This window comes from Microcaecilia unicolor, chromosome 9, assembly GCF_901765095.1.
Source record: "Microcaecilia unicolor chromosome 9, aMicUni1.1, whole genome shotgun sequence".
Taxonomy (NCBI): Eukaryota; Metazoa; Chordata; class Amphibia; order Gymnophiona; family Siphonopidae; genus Microcaecilia; species Microcaecilia unicolor.
Window position 1 is genome coordinate 28,950,345 of NC_044039.1, and position 15,343 is coordinate 28,965,687.

General features: G+C 45.8%; 1 protein-coding gene across 1 annotated transcript in view; it reads right to left on the bottom strand.

The window, feature by feature from the left end:
- The window catches only part of STAB2 (stabilin 2), a 270,647-nt gene that overhangs the window by 250,152 nt on the left and 5,152 nt on the right, over window positions 1-15,343 (bottom strand). Inside the window, exons 2-3 of the mRNA XM_030214413.1 lie at window positions 12,779-12,912; window positions 10,875-10,990 (exon numbers count right to left, since the gene is read on the bottom strand). Of these exons, the coding sequence (XP_030070273.1) occupies window positions 10,875-10,990; window positions 12,779-12,912 (250 nt within the window). The remainder of the gene's footprint in view (window positions 1-10,874; window positions 10,991-12,778; window positions 12,913-15,343) is intronic.

Below are 15,343 nucleotides of genomic sequence, written 5' to 3' on the forward strand. Positions count from 1 at the left end.
GTGCAAATTTACACGATAGTCGGAAATTTGAGTGTGCAAGTTTATAGAATTAGGGAGTATGAGGGCAAATCTGTAAACGGAAGCCTACAAGTGCCTAAGCAAAGCCTATTCCATAAAGGAAAGTAAATGTAAAAATGTAGTCTCTGAACAATGCAAATACTGTGAAATCCAGTACAATTGACACTGTTGTGTGTTCTGCAAAACAATACATCATGATTTGGTCAAACAGATGCAAATCTAAGGTCACAGGAGCTGCAGATAATGTGATATTACCTCAATGTCTAGTGTAAGCCAGATTGGTCACTATGCTCACATTAGACCTCTCCTCAAGTCACTTTATTGGCTCCCTGTCCCATTTCTGCATAAAGGTTAAACTCCTCATTGATTTACAAGTGCATTCACTCTGCAGATCCTCAGTACCTCTCCACTCTTATCTCTCCCTACACTCCTCCCGGGGAACTCTTCTCCACCGCTGCCAACTCCATTCCTTTTATCTTGCTGTGCCATACGCCCGGAATAGACTTCCTGAATCAGTGCATCAAGCTCTATTTCTGGCCGTCTTCAAATCTAGACTAAAAGCCCATCTTTTTGATGTAGCTTTTAATTCCTAACCCCTATTCACTTGTTCAGTACCCATGTCTGTTTTATCATTCCCACCTTAAGTAATTCCCTTATGTTTTGTTACATTTGTACCCCGCGCTTTCCCACTCATGGCAGGCTCAATTGTCCTGTTTGTCCTGATTAGATTGTAAACTCCGTCAAACAGGGACTGTCTCTTATATGTTCAAGTGTACAATGCCGTGTACGTCTAGTACTGCTATAGAAATGATAAGTAGTAGTAGTATACAATTCTACAAGTATAAGGTTTATATATTTTATCGATTTTTAAAATGTTTATAGTATAAGTTTGGTGACAGGAATGTTTATGCTTTTGGTTTTTTTTTTTTTAGAAATTCTACCTTTTACCCCTGATGCAGGCTGTAGGGTGAGAATTTTTTTTATCAATTTGATGCATATTTATTTATTTACTTATTTATGTATGGTTCAATAAATAACATTTATATGAGCTTTTATGTATATTGTGTTGCATGATTTGTTTGGAATATGATCTTAATTTCTTTGCATCTGGCCTCTTTTTTTCTGGCTTAATGGGATCCTTAAAACAACCTTGAGGTTCTCCTGAGATGGCCCAAATGCTGCCTTTGCTGCATTTCAAATTTATTTATTTGTAGCATTTATACCCCGCTCTTTCCCGCTCGATAGCAGGTTCAGTGCGGCTTACAAAGTGTGGTACAAAGTATCACGGAGATAATACAGGTATGGAAACAATGTATCACAGAGATGACATAATTACATAGAGTGGGTTCAGTGCGCTTACAAAGTGTGGTACAAAGTATCACAGAGATGCAGTGGCGTTCCGACCCTAGCTGACACCCGGGGCGGATCACCGATGCGCCCCCCCTGGGTGCAGCGCGACCCCCCCCTGGCGAAATGACACCTCTTCCCCCCCTGGCAAAATGACACCCCCCCGGGGCAGACTCAGAGGGAGCAGTGAACACATGCGAATTGCGAAATCGGACTGAAACAGGGCAACAGGCGCGCGCCGCGGCACCCCCCAGCGGCGTGCACCCGGGGCGGACTGCCCCCACCCCCCCTTGGTACGCCACTGCAGAGATGATACAAAGTATGGAACAAAGTGTCGCAGAGATGACATAATTACATAGAGTAGGTCAATAATAAGAGATGTGGGGAAGGGATTGGAGTGTGGGTAATACTAATGGTGTGGAATTATGTTTGAGAATTAGGACGGGTCCTTTGGGTAGGCTTGTTTGAAGAGGTAAGTTGATCGATGTCAGTTGGACAGATTATCTCTTTTAAATTATGTCCCCGCTTATTGGCAACCCTCAAATACTTTTGATTAAAACAAGGTGTAAAGCCAATGTGCGCCAATGTTTACGTAAGATCGTTACAAAATTCTCTATACCAAGTGAATATTGTAGAACATAGGTAGATTCTGCTCAGTGTCAGATGTTCTTCCACACTGAAAAAATAAATCCTGATTAAAATAACTCGCTCTCTTATATGCATCAGTGGCGTAGCTACGGGGGGCCATGGGGGCTTGGGTCCCCCCAAATTTGTTTTGGGTCACTGGTTTGGCTGGCAGGGGGTCCCCAACCCCCACCATCTGAAGCCTTCGTCCAGCACTGGCTTCCAGCGCCACTGCATTGCCTGTCTTGCTCTCTCTTCCCCACACGGTCCGGCGCGCTCATTTTAGTGAAACTGAGTACGTGCACATGTTCAATTTCATTAAAAATGAGGGTGCCAGATGTGAGGGGAAGGGAGAGCAGGGCAGGCAATGTGGTGGTGCCAGAGACCAGCTGGTGGGGGTTGGGGACCCCTGCCAGCCAAGGTATGTATAGCGGCGTTGATTCAGCTGGCAGGGGTTACCTTCAAAAGCTAATCAAAAAGCATATTAAGTTAGTCCACTAAGAAAGGTATCATCTTATTTTCTTTTCTCTGTTTTGTTTTATATCTATTTATTACCTTTGCATGTACTTGCAAACACCACTCACATTCCGGACAAACTCAGTCTCTGTACATCATCAGTTTTATGCCAGTCAGTATTTCATAAGAGCCTATTTACGCATGCAAAGAGGGCTTATGAAATTACCCTTATACAGGGTAATTCTGTAAACCAATTTTCCTCCTAAAATGCTATTTTAGATATGTAAGTGAGCTGTTACAGATGTGAGGGAGGTCCAGAGCCCGAGGTGGGGGGGGTACAGTTTAGCCCGCCGCCAACCCCCCTGCCACTTTTAACCCCCCCGCCGACCCTCCCCCATTGCCGCCGCCAGGTACCTTTGCACTGAAGAAGGCTTCAGGTTGGAGAACCCCGCCAGCAAAGGTACCTGGTGGCGGTGGGGGGGGGGGGGGGGGAGTGTCAAAAGTGGTGGGGGAGGGTTGGTGGCAGGGGAATCGAAAGTAGAGGGGACCAGGGCTAAACCTGTGGGGGCCCATGCCCCTGTGGCCCCACCTAGCTACGCCCCTGGAGTGTATACCAGTATGTAAGCGAACCGTAGGCATCTCAGGGTAGGAGGCTGGGTGGAGCATGGGCACAGTCATGATTTATACGTGTAATTTATAAACTATGCACTAGCATTCAGAATTGCTCCCGATTAGGTGTACATGTCAGTGCCACAACTAGGCACTATGGGCCAAATTCTATATATGGTGCCTGAAAAATCAGTAAAAAATCCTGCACTTAGCGCAATTTTATAAACTACGCCTACAATTAGGCATACTTTATAGAATGTGCGCATGTGCCGTTCTTGCACCTAAAATTTAGGCGCAAAACCAGGCCTAAATACCTGCAACTAAGTTTATTTATTTATTTGTTGCATTTGTATCCCACATTTTCCCACCTATTTGCAGGCTCAATGTGGCTTACATGGTACCTTAAAGGCATTCGTCAATTCCGGTATAAACAGTTACACAGTGATGTTATGGTAGAATAAGGTTCTTGTGGAACAAACATAATTAGGGAATCGTATAGAGGAAGAGTTAAGTTATATCCATTACGTTCTTTGGTTTCATAGTGTTGCAGGGTTCAGGTATTTAAGTAGGGTCGGTAGGGTATGCCTTTTTGAACAAGTAGGTTTATAGTGATTTCCAGAAGTTTAGGTGGTTATAGGTTGTTTTCACAGCTTTTGGTAGTGCGTTCCATAGTTTTGTGCTTATGTAGGAAAAGCTGGATGCATAAGTTAGGTGCAGATCTGGTGTATTCCCTAATGGTGTGCATAGTTATTTGAAACACCCACAACCCGCTCATTCCACGCCCATGGCCGTGACCCTTTTCAGCTGTGCACATTAGAATTTACAAGAAAACAACAGGGTGACCGATCTGCAAACTGAACTAATTGAACACATTGTTACTGAATATGCCTATAAGGTTGTGCATGTAAATTCTAATTAAAGCCAATTAGTGTCGCAAATTGGTTGTTCAGTACCAATTATCAGCGCTGATTGGCTTGTTAATCAATTAAGTTGTGTATACAGTTTGGCCACATGGCCAAATTAGGGGTCCTTCTACTAAGCCACGGTAAAAAGTGGCCTGTGGTAGTGTAGGCGCATGCATTGGGCGCATACCCGGCCAGTTTTTACCGCATCTACAAAAAATGTTTTTTTCATTTTTAATGGGATGGGAAAAGGGCCTGCGGTAAAAATGAAACCAGCGCACGCTCAAAACCAGCCTAAGCCCGTAACACCACTCATTGATCTAGCCGTAAAGGCTCATGCGCTATACGTGCGGTGACCGGTTGGCATGCACCAAATGCCGATTACTGCCACAGACAGCGTGGGTAGGAGGAAATAAATAAATAATTCATCCATGCATTATGGGCATGAGCCAAATCTGAAATTATGACCAGGCGGGCACGCTGGCCTGGTGGTAGTTTCCTTTTGGCGCACGCTGTACACGCATAGAGCCTACCCTGGCTTAGTAAAAGGACCCCTTAGTGCATACAACTTAAGATGCCATATATAGAATTTGGGGGTATTTCTGTAGAATTTGTGCTTTTTTAAAAAAAGACATCTAGGTGCCCACGTGTCTTTATAAAATAATAATAGGTTCCTTCCTGTCCTATTAGTCTAGGAACCCTATAATAAAATTATCCCTACACAAATAAAATAGACACACATGAACAAGACTTTCTGATGGACGATAGCTTATACCTAATGTATTATGCCTTTGTTCCCCAGAATCAGCAGTGTTTCACAAGAGGGGAAAAGTGACATCTGTTCTACCATAACGTATCCTATCTCTGAAGGAAATGTCGGTGATATGGTGGGCTTATTCTGTCATCACCCTCAATGGCCAGTCAGCGATTTTTTTTTTTCAGCCACAGGAAGGAATTGTTTTCCTCTAGTGTCTGAACAGATTGTGATCAGGACTACCCCTATTTGTCCTCCGTCAAGTGACAGTAGAAACAATGACCAGGCCTTGATTTTCACAAGTCGCCCCTTTTCTGGTCAGGAAGTTTATTAGAAGGAAGTGAACAGTCTTCCATTGTCACTACAGTGTCCTTTCATAAGGAATTCAGAGAAGTTCTTTATACATTCCAGGATGTCAGGTAGCTTTATGAAGGCAATAGACTGCTATTAATTAACTAATCAGAATTATGAGCTTGACGAACATTTTAGGAACCATGAAGCTTCTAATTTGACATTAATGACGTAGGAGATGCCCATTGTTGTAAAATAACAGAGCCGTGTGCTTTCCTACAAAAAATAAATTGTATCTTGCAATCGTCTATATAGATGACAAATTTTATAATTCTCTGTACCCCTGAATATGTCTATATTTTAATATATACTGACTAGTGTGTATGAAGACCTCTAAGTCAAGATCAGGAGGCGGGGCTGGTGGTTGGGAGGCGGGGATAGGGCTGGGCAGACTTATACGGTCTGTGCCAGAGCCGGTGGTTGGGAGGCGGGGCTGGTGGTTGAGAGGCGGGGATAGTGCTGGATAGACTTGTACGGTCTGTGCCAGAGCCGGTGGTTGGGAGGCAGGGCTGGCGGTTGGGAGGTGAGGATAGTGCTGGGCAGACTTTTACGGTCTGTGTCTGTGCCAGAGCCGGTGGTTGGGAGGTGGGGCTAGTGGTTGGGAGGCGGGGATAGTGCTGGGCAGACTTATATGGTCTGTGCTCTGAAGAGCACAGGTACAAATCAAAGTAGGGTATACACAAAAAGCAGCAAATATGAGTTATCTTGTTGGGCAGACTGGATGGACCGTGCAGGTCTTTTTCTGCCGTCATCTACTATGTTACTATGTTACTATGTTACTATGTTACTATGCTTCTCTACTCGCTCGTGGAGGCAGACCTAGCCATTTGAATTTTCAGGATTATCACAGTGATTATGCATGAAACTTACTGTATTAAAACCTATCTCAAGCATATTCATTGTGGTAACCCAGAAAACCCAACTGGCTAGGTGTGACTCCAGAAGAAGGGGGGATGTTGAGTCGCCTCTAGTTAAACAGAGCAGTAAGGTGTGCTTCTAGGAGTTGTCTGGAAGATGAGAGACAGAGATGAACTTGCCCAACTCATTATAGACAGGTTCCTGAATTTGCCTTTCTCAAAATGTTCTCATTGCTTGTACTGCAACAATTGTGGAAATGTATCTGCTATTTAATAGACTACTAGGTCCTTTTTCTTAAAGTGGATTGGCAGGATGTGGTCCTCTTGGGACATTTCTATGAGGCTCCAAATACCTGGAATAGTTTGCTGTTGTGTTAAATTGGCATCAAAATACAGAACTAAGAGCAACTCATTAACTCTATCCAGATACTTTTTAAACTGAAGTACGGCTGATGAGGAAATCAGTTGTGAAAAGATTTTGTTGAAAGGTCATGAAGTTAACATTAAAGTATGGATGCAATATAATTTTTGCTGAGTTAATTAAAAAAGGGGCCCTTTTACGAAGGTGCAGCGAAAAGTGGCTTGCTCTGGTGTTTCAAATGCGTGCAGGGTCATTTTTCAGCGCACCTCAGAAAAAAGGCCTTTTTTTGTGGCCGAAAATGGACATGCTCCAAAATTAAAACCAGCTTGCGTCTAGTAAGGCCTGAGACCTTACTGCTACCCATTGACTTTGCGGTAAGGTCTCACACGCTAACCAGGCAGTAAGCGTCATGTGTGTAAACTGCTGATTACCGTTGGGTAAGCACCACACGGTAGAAAAAAGAAAATATTTTCTACCATGTGTTTTGGTCGTGTGTCAAGAATGAAATTACTGCCCGGGGCACGCGATAGCCGGGCAGTAGTTCCAATTTGATGCGCATTGGAAGCTCGAAGGCACCTATGTACCTTAGTAAAAGGACCCCAAAGCAAAGAAGTTCTTGGGAATTTATAAGACTGTGGTGTCTTGACTGGCATTCAGATCTTAGTGTTCCATAGGAGTAATTTGATTAAGGCATTTTTGTGCACACATGATGCTTCTAAAATTACCCCCTCCCCCCAAATATATAAAAGTATGCACTGTGAGGGAAAGGTGAAGTAGTGGAGTGCCTCAGGGATCGGTGCTGGGGCCGATTCTGTTCAATATATTTGTGAGTGACATTGCCGAAGGGTTAGAAGGTAAAGTTTGCCTTTTTGCGGACGATACTAAAATTTGTAACAGAGTGGACAGCCAGGAGGGAGTGGAAAACATGAAAAAGGATCTGCAGAAGCTAGAAGAATGGTCTAAGGTTTGGCAATTAAAATTCAATGCGAAGAAATGCAAAGTGATGCACTTAGGCCCTCATGATCAAAAGCAAACTCCGGCGCTAGAGGCTGTTAACGCCATACTAGCGCCGGAGTTTGCTGCCAACCCATGATCAGAGCCCTCGAGCGCGTGAAACAACGCACTCGAGGGCTCATAGCACAAGTAGCCTGCAAATGCATGCTAATCAGCGCTTAACGCATTCATCCCAAATGATCAGCGTCCAGCGCGCCAAAGATTGGGTCGCTGGCCGAGGCAAACTCAACGCCAGCTCCGAGCTGGCGTTAGGGTTTGCCGATCATTGGGGAGGAATGGTGAGCCCTGTCCAGCATGCAGGTGCATGCTGGCAGGCCCCCGTTCCCCCTCAAAGCAAATGCGAACAGGGGGGCTGGAGATCCGGTGGACCTCCGGTCCCCCTGATGATCCCACCCCCCCCATGTTCAGGGAGGGCTGGCGATCCGGTGGGTCTCCAGCCCCCCCAAACCCCCAGAAAATGTCAAGTGGCTGCCGCCGGCCAAACCCTCTCCCACCCTCCCACCCCAACCCCCCCCCCCCCCCAGCATTGTCCTTCCAATCCCTGGTGGTCCGTGAGGATAAGTTTAAGTAGTACTAATAGTAGTAGTGACAATCCCCCTCCCGGCCCCCCTACCTTTAGTTGGAGGAGGGACGCAGCCTACCTTCCTCCTCTTCCAGTCGCCGCCGCCGCAAAATGGCGGCGCCCAGCCCCGCCCATTGCATCCTGGGATATACCGCCACTCGTAATAACACATCAAGGTGATTTACAATCAATAAAATACAAAAGTACCAAGAAAAAAAAAAGAAACTCATCTATTCAGAGAAAGTGCATGAGAATAACCAGGTTTTGAGAAGTGTTTTCAAAATATCAAATGGCAGAGTATTCCAAAGTTTTGGGGCTACATAACTGAAAGCTGTTTCACCGGAGACATCAAGACAGATCTGTGTTAGGGAAAGTAGGTGAAGCTGTAGACTGAGAAGAACGTAAAGCACAAGACAGAACATATGGAACGAGAGAATCTGATAGATAAGCAGGTGCTGACGGGGTTAATCCTTTACGTACTAACTAGCCGTTAAGCCCGTTAAAACGGGCGAGATTTGTAATTCTCACCTCCATATCCAGCAAACCTCCTCTCTCCCCTGCCCTCCCCCGATCCATGTCCAGCAACCCTGCTCTCTCCCCTATGTCCAGCAGCCCTCCTGTATCCCCTGCCCTCCACCCATATCCAGCAACCCTCCTATTTCCCTTGGCCTCCCCCCACCCTGTTCTCTCCCCTGCCCTCCCCCCATGTCCAGCAACCCTCCTCTCTGCCCTGCTCTCTCCCCATGTCCAGCAACCCTTCTCTCTCCCCCCTGCCCTCCCCCCATGTCCAGCTACCCTCTTCGCCGCCGCTCCCTCCCCCCTCCGTATCGGGCCCCCTGCACTGACATGAGAGCGCTTCTCACCTCCATGTGAAAGCACTGCAGGCAGCGCTTCCACGGAGGTGAGAGGCGCTGTCATGTCAGTGCAGGAGGCCCGATACGGAGGGGGGAGGGAGCGGCGGCGGCGATGATGTCAGGGATGGGGGAGGAGGGTGGAGGTTGGTGCACCAGCGATGTTCCTTTCCTTCGTCTCCAAGCTCTCCAGCAGCAGCGGCAGGCCGGCAGCGTCCGTTTCCCTCTCTGTTCCACCCTCTGACGTCATCACGTCTTGACACGAGGGCGGGATAGAGAGGGAAGTCTCTACTGCGCATTTGCGGGTGAGTTGGTCACTTGTTTTTTATATGTTTGATATTAATAATTTGTACTCCCTGATATAGGGAGCCAATGTTCTCTTTGGAGTAGGGGTGTTACATGGTCAGATTTCTCTGCTCCATACAATAGTTTAATGTCTGTGGATTGTGCTAGTTGTAGTCTCTTAGTAAAGAAAGTGGAAAACCAGAACATAGAGAATTACAGTAATCAGTATGTGTAATGAGTAAGAAAAGAATGAGTGAACACAAACAAGATTAAGATAAATAACATATAACCAATTTGATTCACTGTAATGCACGAAAGGAAGAATGTAGAACTTTATCGATTTGCGGCTTGAATGTCAATTTGCTGTCAAATATAACACCCAGAATGTTTACTTTCTCGGAGAAGGACAGTGAATACCCTTGAATAGAGGGAGGTGTTTGACTATCTGGATTTGGAAAATGAATGGCGTCACATTTGGCAATGTTCAAGAAAAGCTTATGATTTTCTAGCCAGGCACTAACCTGGCTAAGGCAAGAACTGAGTGGGGAGGATTGGAATATTGTCTGCATAACAATATGGGCTACAACCGCTAGTTTGAATTAGAGAGATGAGAGGAGATTAAAAAGATTGAATAATAGAGGGGCAAGAACAACCCCAAGGTTGATGGGAGCTATATCTGAGTAGCAGTGGCGTAGCCACAGGTGGGCCTGGGTGGGCCAGGGCCCACCCATTTAGGGCTCAGGCCCACCCAACAGTAGCACACGTTTAGCGGTAGCTGGTGAGGATCCCAGGCTCGGCCAGCTGAAGACTTCCCCCTGATGGTAACAAAAATGCTACTCTCCACAATACTGGCACCTGAGCACGCTCATTTTTCAGCGCATGCCTGCTGCAGACTGCCAAGGTGGAAAGAAGTGTTTTCCCACCAGCTGAGATATTTTTTGGATGGTGGTTGGGGGTGGGGGAAGAACAATTGGTGCCCACCCACTTCTTGCTTAGGCCCACCCAAAATCTGTTGTCTGGCTACGCCCCTGCTGAGTAGGTACTATTATTACAAATTTAAAATGATCGATTGGACAAATAGGACTGAAACCAGTTTAGAGTGGTAGATGTGATTCCAATATCCGATAATCTATTTAAAAGAAAATTGTGATCAATCAAATCAAATGCTGTGATCATAAGTCTAAGGAAGTTACCATGGTTGGATGTGAAAGAGGAAAGGCCTGGGCAGGACCAGTATAGGAAATCTGTTTCACTGTCTCTGTTGGTCACCCACCAGGACTCTGGAGGACCGCGTTGGGGGGGGGGGGGGGGAAGGAGGCAGAGAGAGATGCATGGGGGGGGGGGGAGGGAGGAAGAAAGGAGGGGAGAGAATGATTCCAGACACTGGGAGGTGGGGTTGAGAAAGGGAGAACAGATAGCAGAGGGCAGCAGACAGCTCCTGCAATGAGTGCTGCAATGTTGCAGGGGGCCTGAGCCCAAAGTGTGGGGGGCAGGCCCCCTCAAGGCCACCTTTTACTGCAGCTTAGTAAAAGGACCCCTAAATAAGTAAATAAGACCTTGCAAAACAATCAATGCCGGTACTCAGTATATGTAGAGACTTCACTATACCACAGATCTCTTCTTTAAATGCCTCTCCAGACAGAATTTCAAATTGATAGTTATTGCTTACTATTCTGTCATCTTTCTGTCTGTATCGATCAAACATTTCTGACATTTCTGTGGTGAATAACAGAACCAGAATACATTGGCCCAATAGACAAACACTTCTTGAATGGAACTGTTTATTCAATGCAGAGTGATCCCTCTGTTTATGTAGAATGAGAGAAGCCATAATATTGCATTTGTACATCCACAATATTGTATATATTGAAAAGTGAACTTACCGAGGCAGTCTGGTCCCCAGTATCCGGAGCAGCAGAGAGGCTGGGTGAATTTCTTTATACAGATATGGCGACATCCAGGAAGAGACAAGGATTGTTTCCTGATCTCTAGGTAATATCTTGCAAAAAGATGGTTTTATGAAGACAAATTATGTTTGTGGAGTTAAATCAATTCATCCGAGTGTAATATTTCAAATAACAATATAATCACATGCCTATATTAACTTTTCAGTGGAAACAATTTGAAATTTTTGAGATCTGGGCTGGGTAGGGAAGAGGTCTCACTCTAGGTTGGATACCCCTAAATGCCCTTGGCCAGACTCAGGCCTAGATCAAGATTTTATCCCCTTGTTCTAGAGAGCAGCAGGCACCAACCCTGCTGAACCAAAGGGCCCCCACTGCCAGCACAGGGCCCTTTTTTCTGCAGCTTGGTAAAAGGGCCCCTTAAGTTGCCCTTATGCGGGTCTTTCCTGCACACTAATGCCACTTTTGTTGCAGCCATAAAAATGGTTTTTTTCTATTTTTTGCATTAATAGCCATGTGCCAATTTGCCATTAGTGTGTGGCAGGGGCATAGCCAGACTTCGGCGGGAGGGGGGTCCAGAGCCCGAGGTGGGGGGGCACATTTTAGCCCCCCCAGCGCCGCTGCCCACACACTGGGGGAGTAACTACGTGGGGCCACGGGGGCCTGGGTCCCCATAGATTTGGCCCTGGACCCCTCTGCCAATGACCCTCCCGACCCCCCCCTCCTGCTGTCAACCTGCCATTGCCTACCTTTGCTGGCGGGGGATCACAACCCCCACCAGTCGAGGTCCTCTTCTTCCTTCATTCTGTTTCTGAGTCTGACATCCTGCACGTACAACGTGCAGGACGTCAGACTCAAAAACAGAACAAAGGAAGAAGAGGACCTCGGCTGGTGGGGGTTGGGGTCCCCCGTCAGCAAAGGTAGGCAACGGCAGGTTGACAGCAGGAGGGGGGGTCGGGAGGGTCATTGGCAGATGGGTCCAGGGCCAAATCTATGGGGGCCCAAGCCCCCGTGGCCCCACGTAGTTACTCCCCTGGTGTGTGGCCATTTTTAAAAATTACAATGGGAGCAATTTCTGCCAGGTGGTAAGGGCTACTGTATATTATCTTTGTATTAACCAATTAGCATGTAGTAATGTAGATGTGCTAACTACTTAGTGCAGGAATACCTATTCTCCACTCTGAGATGGCCCCTCAAAAAAAGTTTGCAAAATTTGAATTTTATCACATTTTTTAGTGCATGCATGGTTAGCATGCACAGATTTCAAAGTTATCGAAGGACACCTGAGTGCATCCCATGGTACTCCCTTTTTTGCTGCATTAGGAAGAATCCTATAGAGAGGTGAGCTACAGATTACAGAGTTGATACTATATTTTGTTTTTGTCTTGATTAATTTATTTTTGATGATAATTTGTTTTATCTTTTGTAATGTTTAAGTTTGTTGTTATATTGTATTTTACTATGTTTTTATGTTTTCCACTGCAAACCACCTTGGATGACAGTTTATTCAAAGCAGGTGGTATACAATTTTGGAAAATAAGTAAAAAAAAAAAAAATTAAATAAATAAATAAACTTATCAGGAAAAGCTCATGGTGTTCTTCATTGAATGAAACCCAGTTTCAGTTACCCACTTTAAACACATTCTCGCCAAACAAAAATGATTTTTACAGCAAACGTTAGCAGCTCTATAATGTATTGAAATTTGAACATTTTAACTTGAATTCATTTGAAAAGTACTTCTCACTTTATTCACAGAGTTGTAGGTTGTTATTTTATGCCGTGACCTTCTACAATAAAACTTACCAGCTAGTTTTTTAACACAAAAAAAATCTTTCTGTAGGAGGAAGTGATTGATCTAGAACATTATTATAACAACAAATACCTGCAATCTCTTATCCCCACGCCAGTGGTGGCTTTAGTGTAACCTTCAGAACAATTGATTCTCAGGTTTAGAGAGCATGACCGACATATCGTCCTGGTGGGGATGAGTACCTTCTGATCACATCGGGTCTTTACCTGGGAAATAATAATGTCCATGAGACATTTGCAGCTAGACTTCAGGTTTCCTCTAGGTGAACCAGACTCCACCGTATCAGAATGCATTAATATTAAAAGTAAACCCAGCATCAAAGTAGAACACCTGTATATCGACCTAATGCATTTTTCAAGAAACAAGGCTGCTCTTTAGAGAGAGAGTTGATAAAGCAAGACTCATTTATTGAGGCATGATCCTTTGAGGACCACAGTCCACTGTGTCAATTGATAAAGCAAGAAGTCATTGTTTAGGTTACCCAGTTAAGGCCTCTTTTATCAAGCCGCACTAGTGGTTCCCACGGAGCAATGCCGACAATACATAGAGGGGCATAATCGAACGCGAACGCCCATCTCCATGGGCGACTATTTCCGAAAACAGGTACGTGAAGGGGCGGACCAGACCGTATTTTCGAAAAAAAAATGGGCGTCCATCTTTCGGTTCGAAAATACGGTTTGTACGGACCAAATGTGCCATGGATTTAGTCGTTTGTGAGCTGGGCGTTTGTTTTTTTTAGCGATAATGGAAACTAAAAACGCCCAGCTCACAAACGTCCTAATCCAAGCCATTTGGTCGTGGGAGGGACCAGGATTCGTAGTACACTGGCCCCCCTGACATACCAGGACACCAACTGGGCACCCTAGAGGTCAGTGCGGTGGACTTCAGAAACTGCTCCCACATGCATACTCCCTTACCACGGGTGCAGAGCCCCCAACCCCCCTCCCACAAAACCCACTACCCACAAATGTACAACACTACCATAGCTCTTAGGGATGAAGGGGGCACCTACATGTGGGTACAGTGGGTTTTGGAGGGCTCCCATTTACCAACACAAGTGTTACAGGTGGGAGGGGGATGGGCCTGGGTCCGCCTGCCTGAAGTGCACTGCGGTACCCACTAAAAGTGCTCCAGGGACCTGCATACACGCAGGCCTCTAGGACTTGCTGCTGCTGTATAACCTTGGCACAGCAGTTCACACCTGAAAACTAATCGCTCCGAAAATGTCCTTTATTGGACTAAGCACATTTACTCACAGTTAACTGCAGATCAGAGGTTGTGCCCCACTGGCAATAAGTCTCCCTGGTACTGAGATTAGTAGAAGGTCAGAGCTGGCAGAATGCTGTACAATGCCCTCTTTCAGCAACATTCAAGGTAAGAACTAGGTTCTGTAACGTGGCTAACACATGAAAGGGATCTAAAACTGGCTTACAAAAATGGCCACTACCTCATGGACTGCCGGAAACAAAACAGGGCACACTCTGACCCAGTAGGCAGGGGGAAAAGCACCATGGGAGTAGAGCCTACCACCTACGAACATCGTGACCATTTAACACAAGCTAGTGGAATCACGGAGCCCAATACCCTACACCCATGACAATGCATTGCTGATGTGACTCTGCAGTGCCCTTAACAGAAAAGGTGTCACACTCACCCGAGACCCACATCAGAACCAGGGAAAGGCTGTCAGAGGATAGAACACATTCTGCAGTCATGGAGATGGGTACGGCATTTGAGGCTGGCATAGAGGCTGGCAAAAAAGTTTTTTCAAGTGGGTTCTTTTTGGTGGGAGGGGGTTAGTGACCACTGGGGTAGTCCGGGGAGGTCATCCCCGATTCCCTCCGGTGGTCATCTGGGCAGTTGGGCCACTTTTTGGGGACTTGTTCGTGAAAAAACAGGGTCCAAAAAAAGTGACTCAAATTCGCGCTAAAAACGCCTTTCTTTTTTTGATTATCGGCCAAGGACGCCCATCTCTCCTAGGCCGATAACCACACCCCAGTCCCGCCTTCACCACGCCCCTGTCAACTTTGGTCGTTTCCGCGACAGATTGCAGTTGAAGCCGCCCCAAATCGGCTTTCGATTATACCGATTTGGGCACCCATGGGAGAAAGACGCCTATCTCCCGATTTGGTTCGAAATATGGGCGTCGTTCTCTTTCGAAAATAAGCTGGATAGTAACATAGTAGATGATGGCAGAAAAAGACCTGCACGGTCCATCCAGTCTGCCCAACAAGATAAACTCATATGTGCTACTTTTTGTGTATACAAACAAAAGAAAGTAACACTGGGCCTTCAAGACTGAGACAACGGGACTCCTTTATTAACAAATGACCCGACACGGGCCGTGTTTCAGCGTTAGATAATGCCTGCCTCAGGATTTAGTTGTGAAGTATGCAAGAATATATAAATCCAATACCTCAATTAACGAAGTGAAAATTCAAAAGTGAGCGTATCTGTTCAAAAAGAACAACCGCGTTGTAACGATAAGCCACCTCCCCCCACCGGCTCTGCAACCCAATCTCAACAATGCTCATTCAAAGTGAATGGGCTTTGTCGGCATTACTGCACTGGGGACTGCTAACGTGGTTTGATAAAAGAGGTATAAATCCATTTTTTTAAAAAGTAAATGAAATCAAT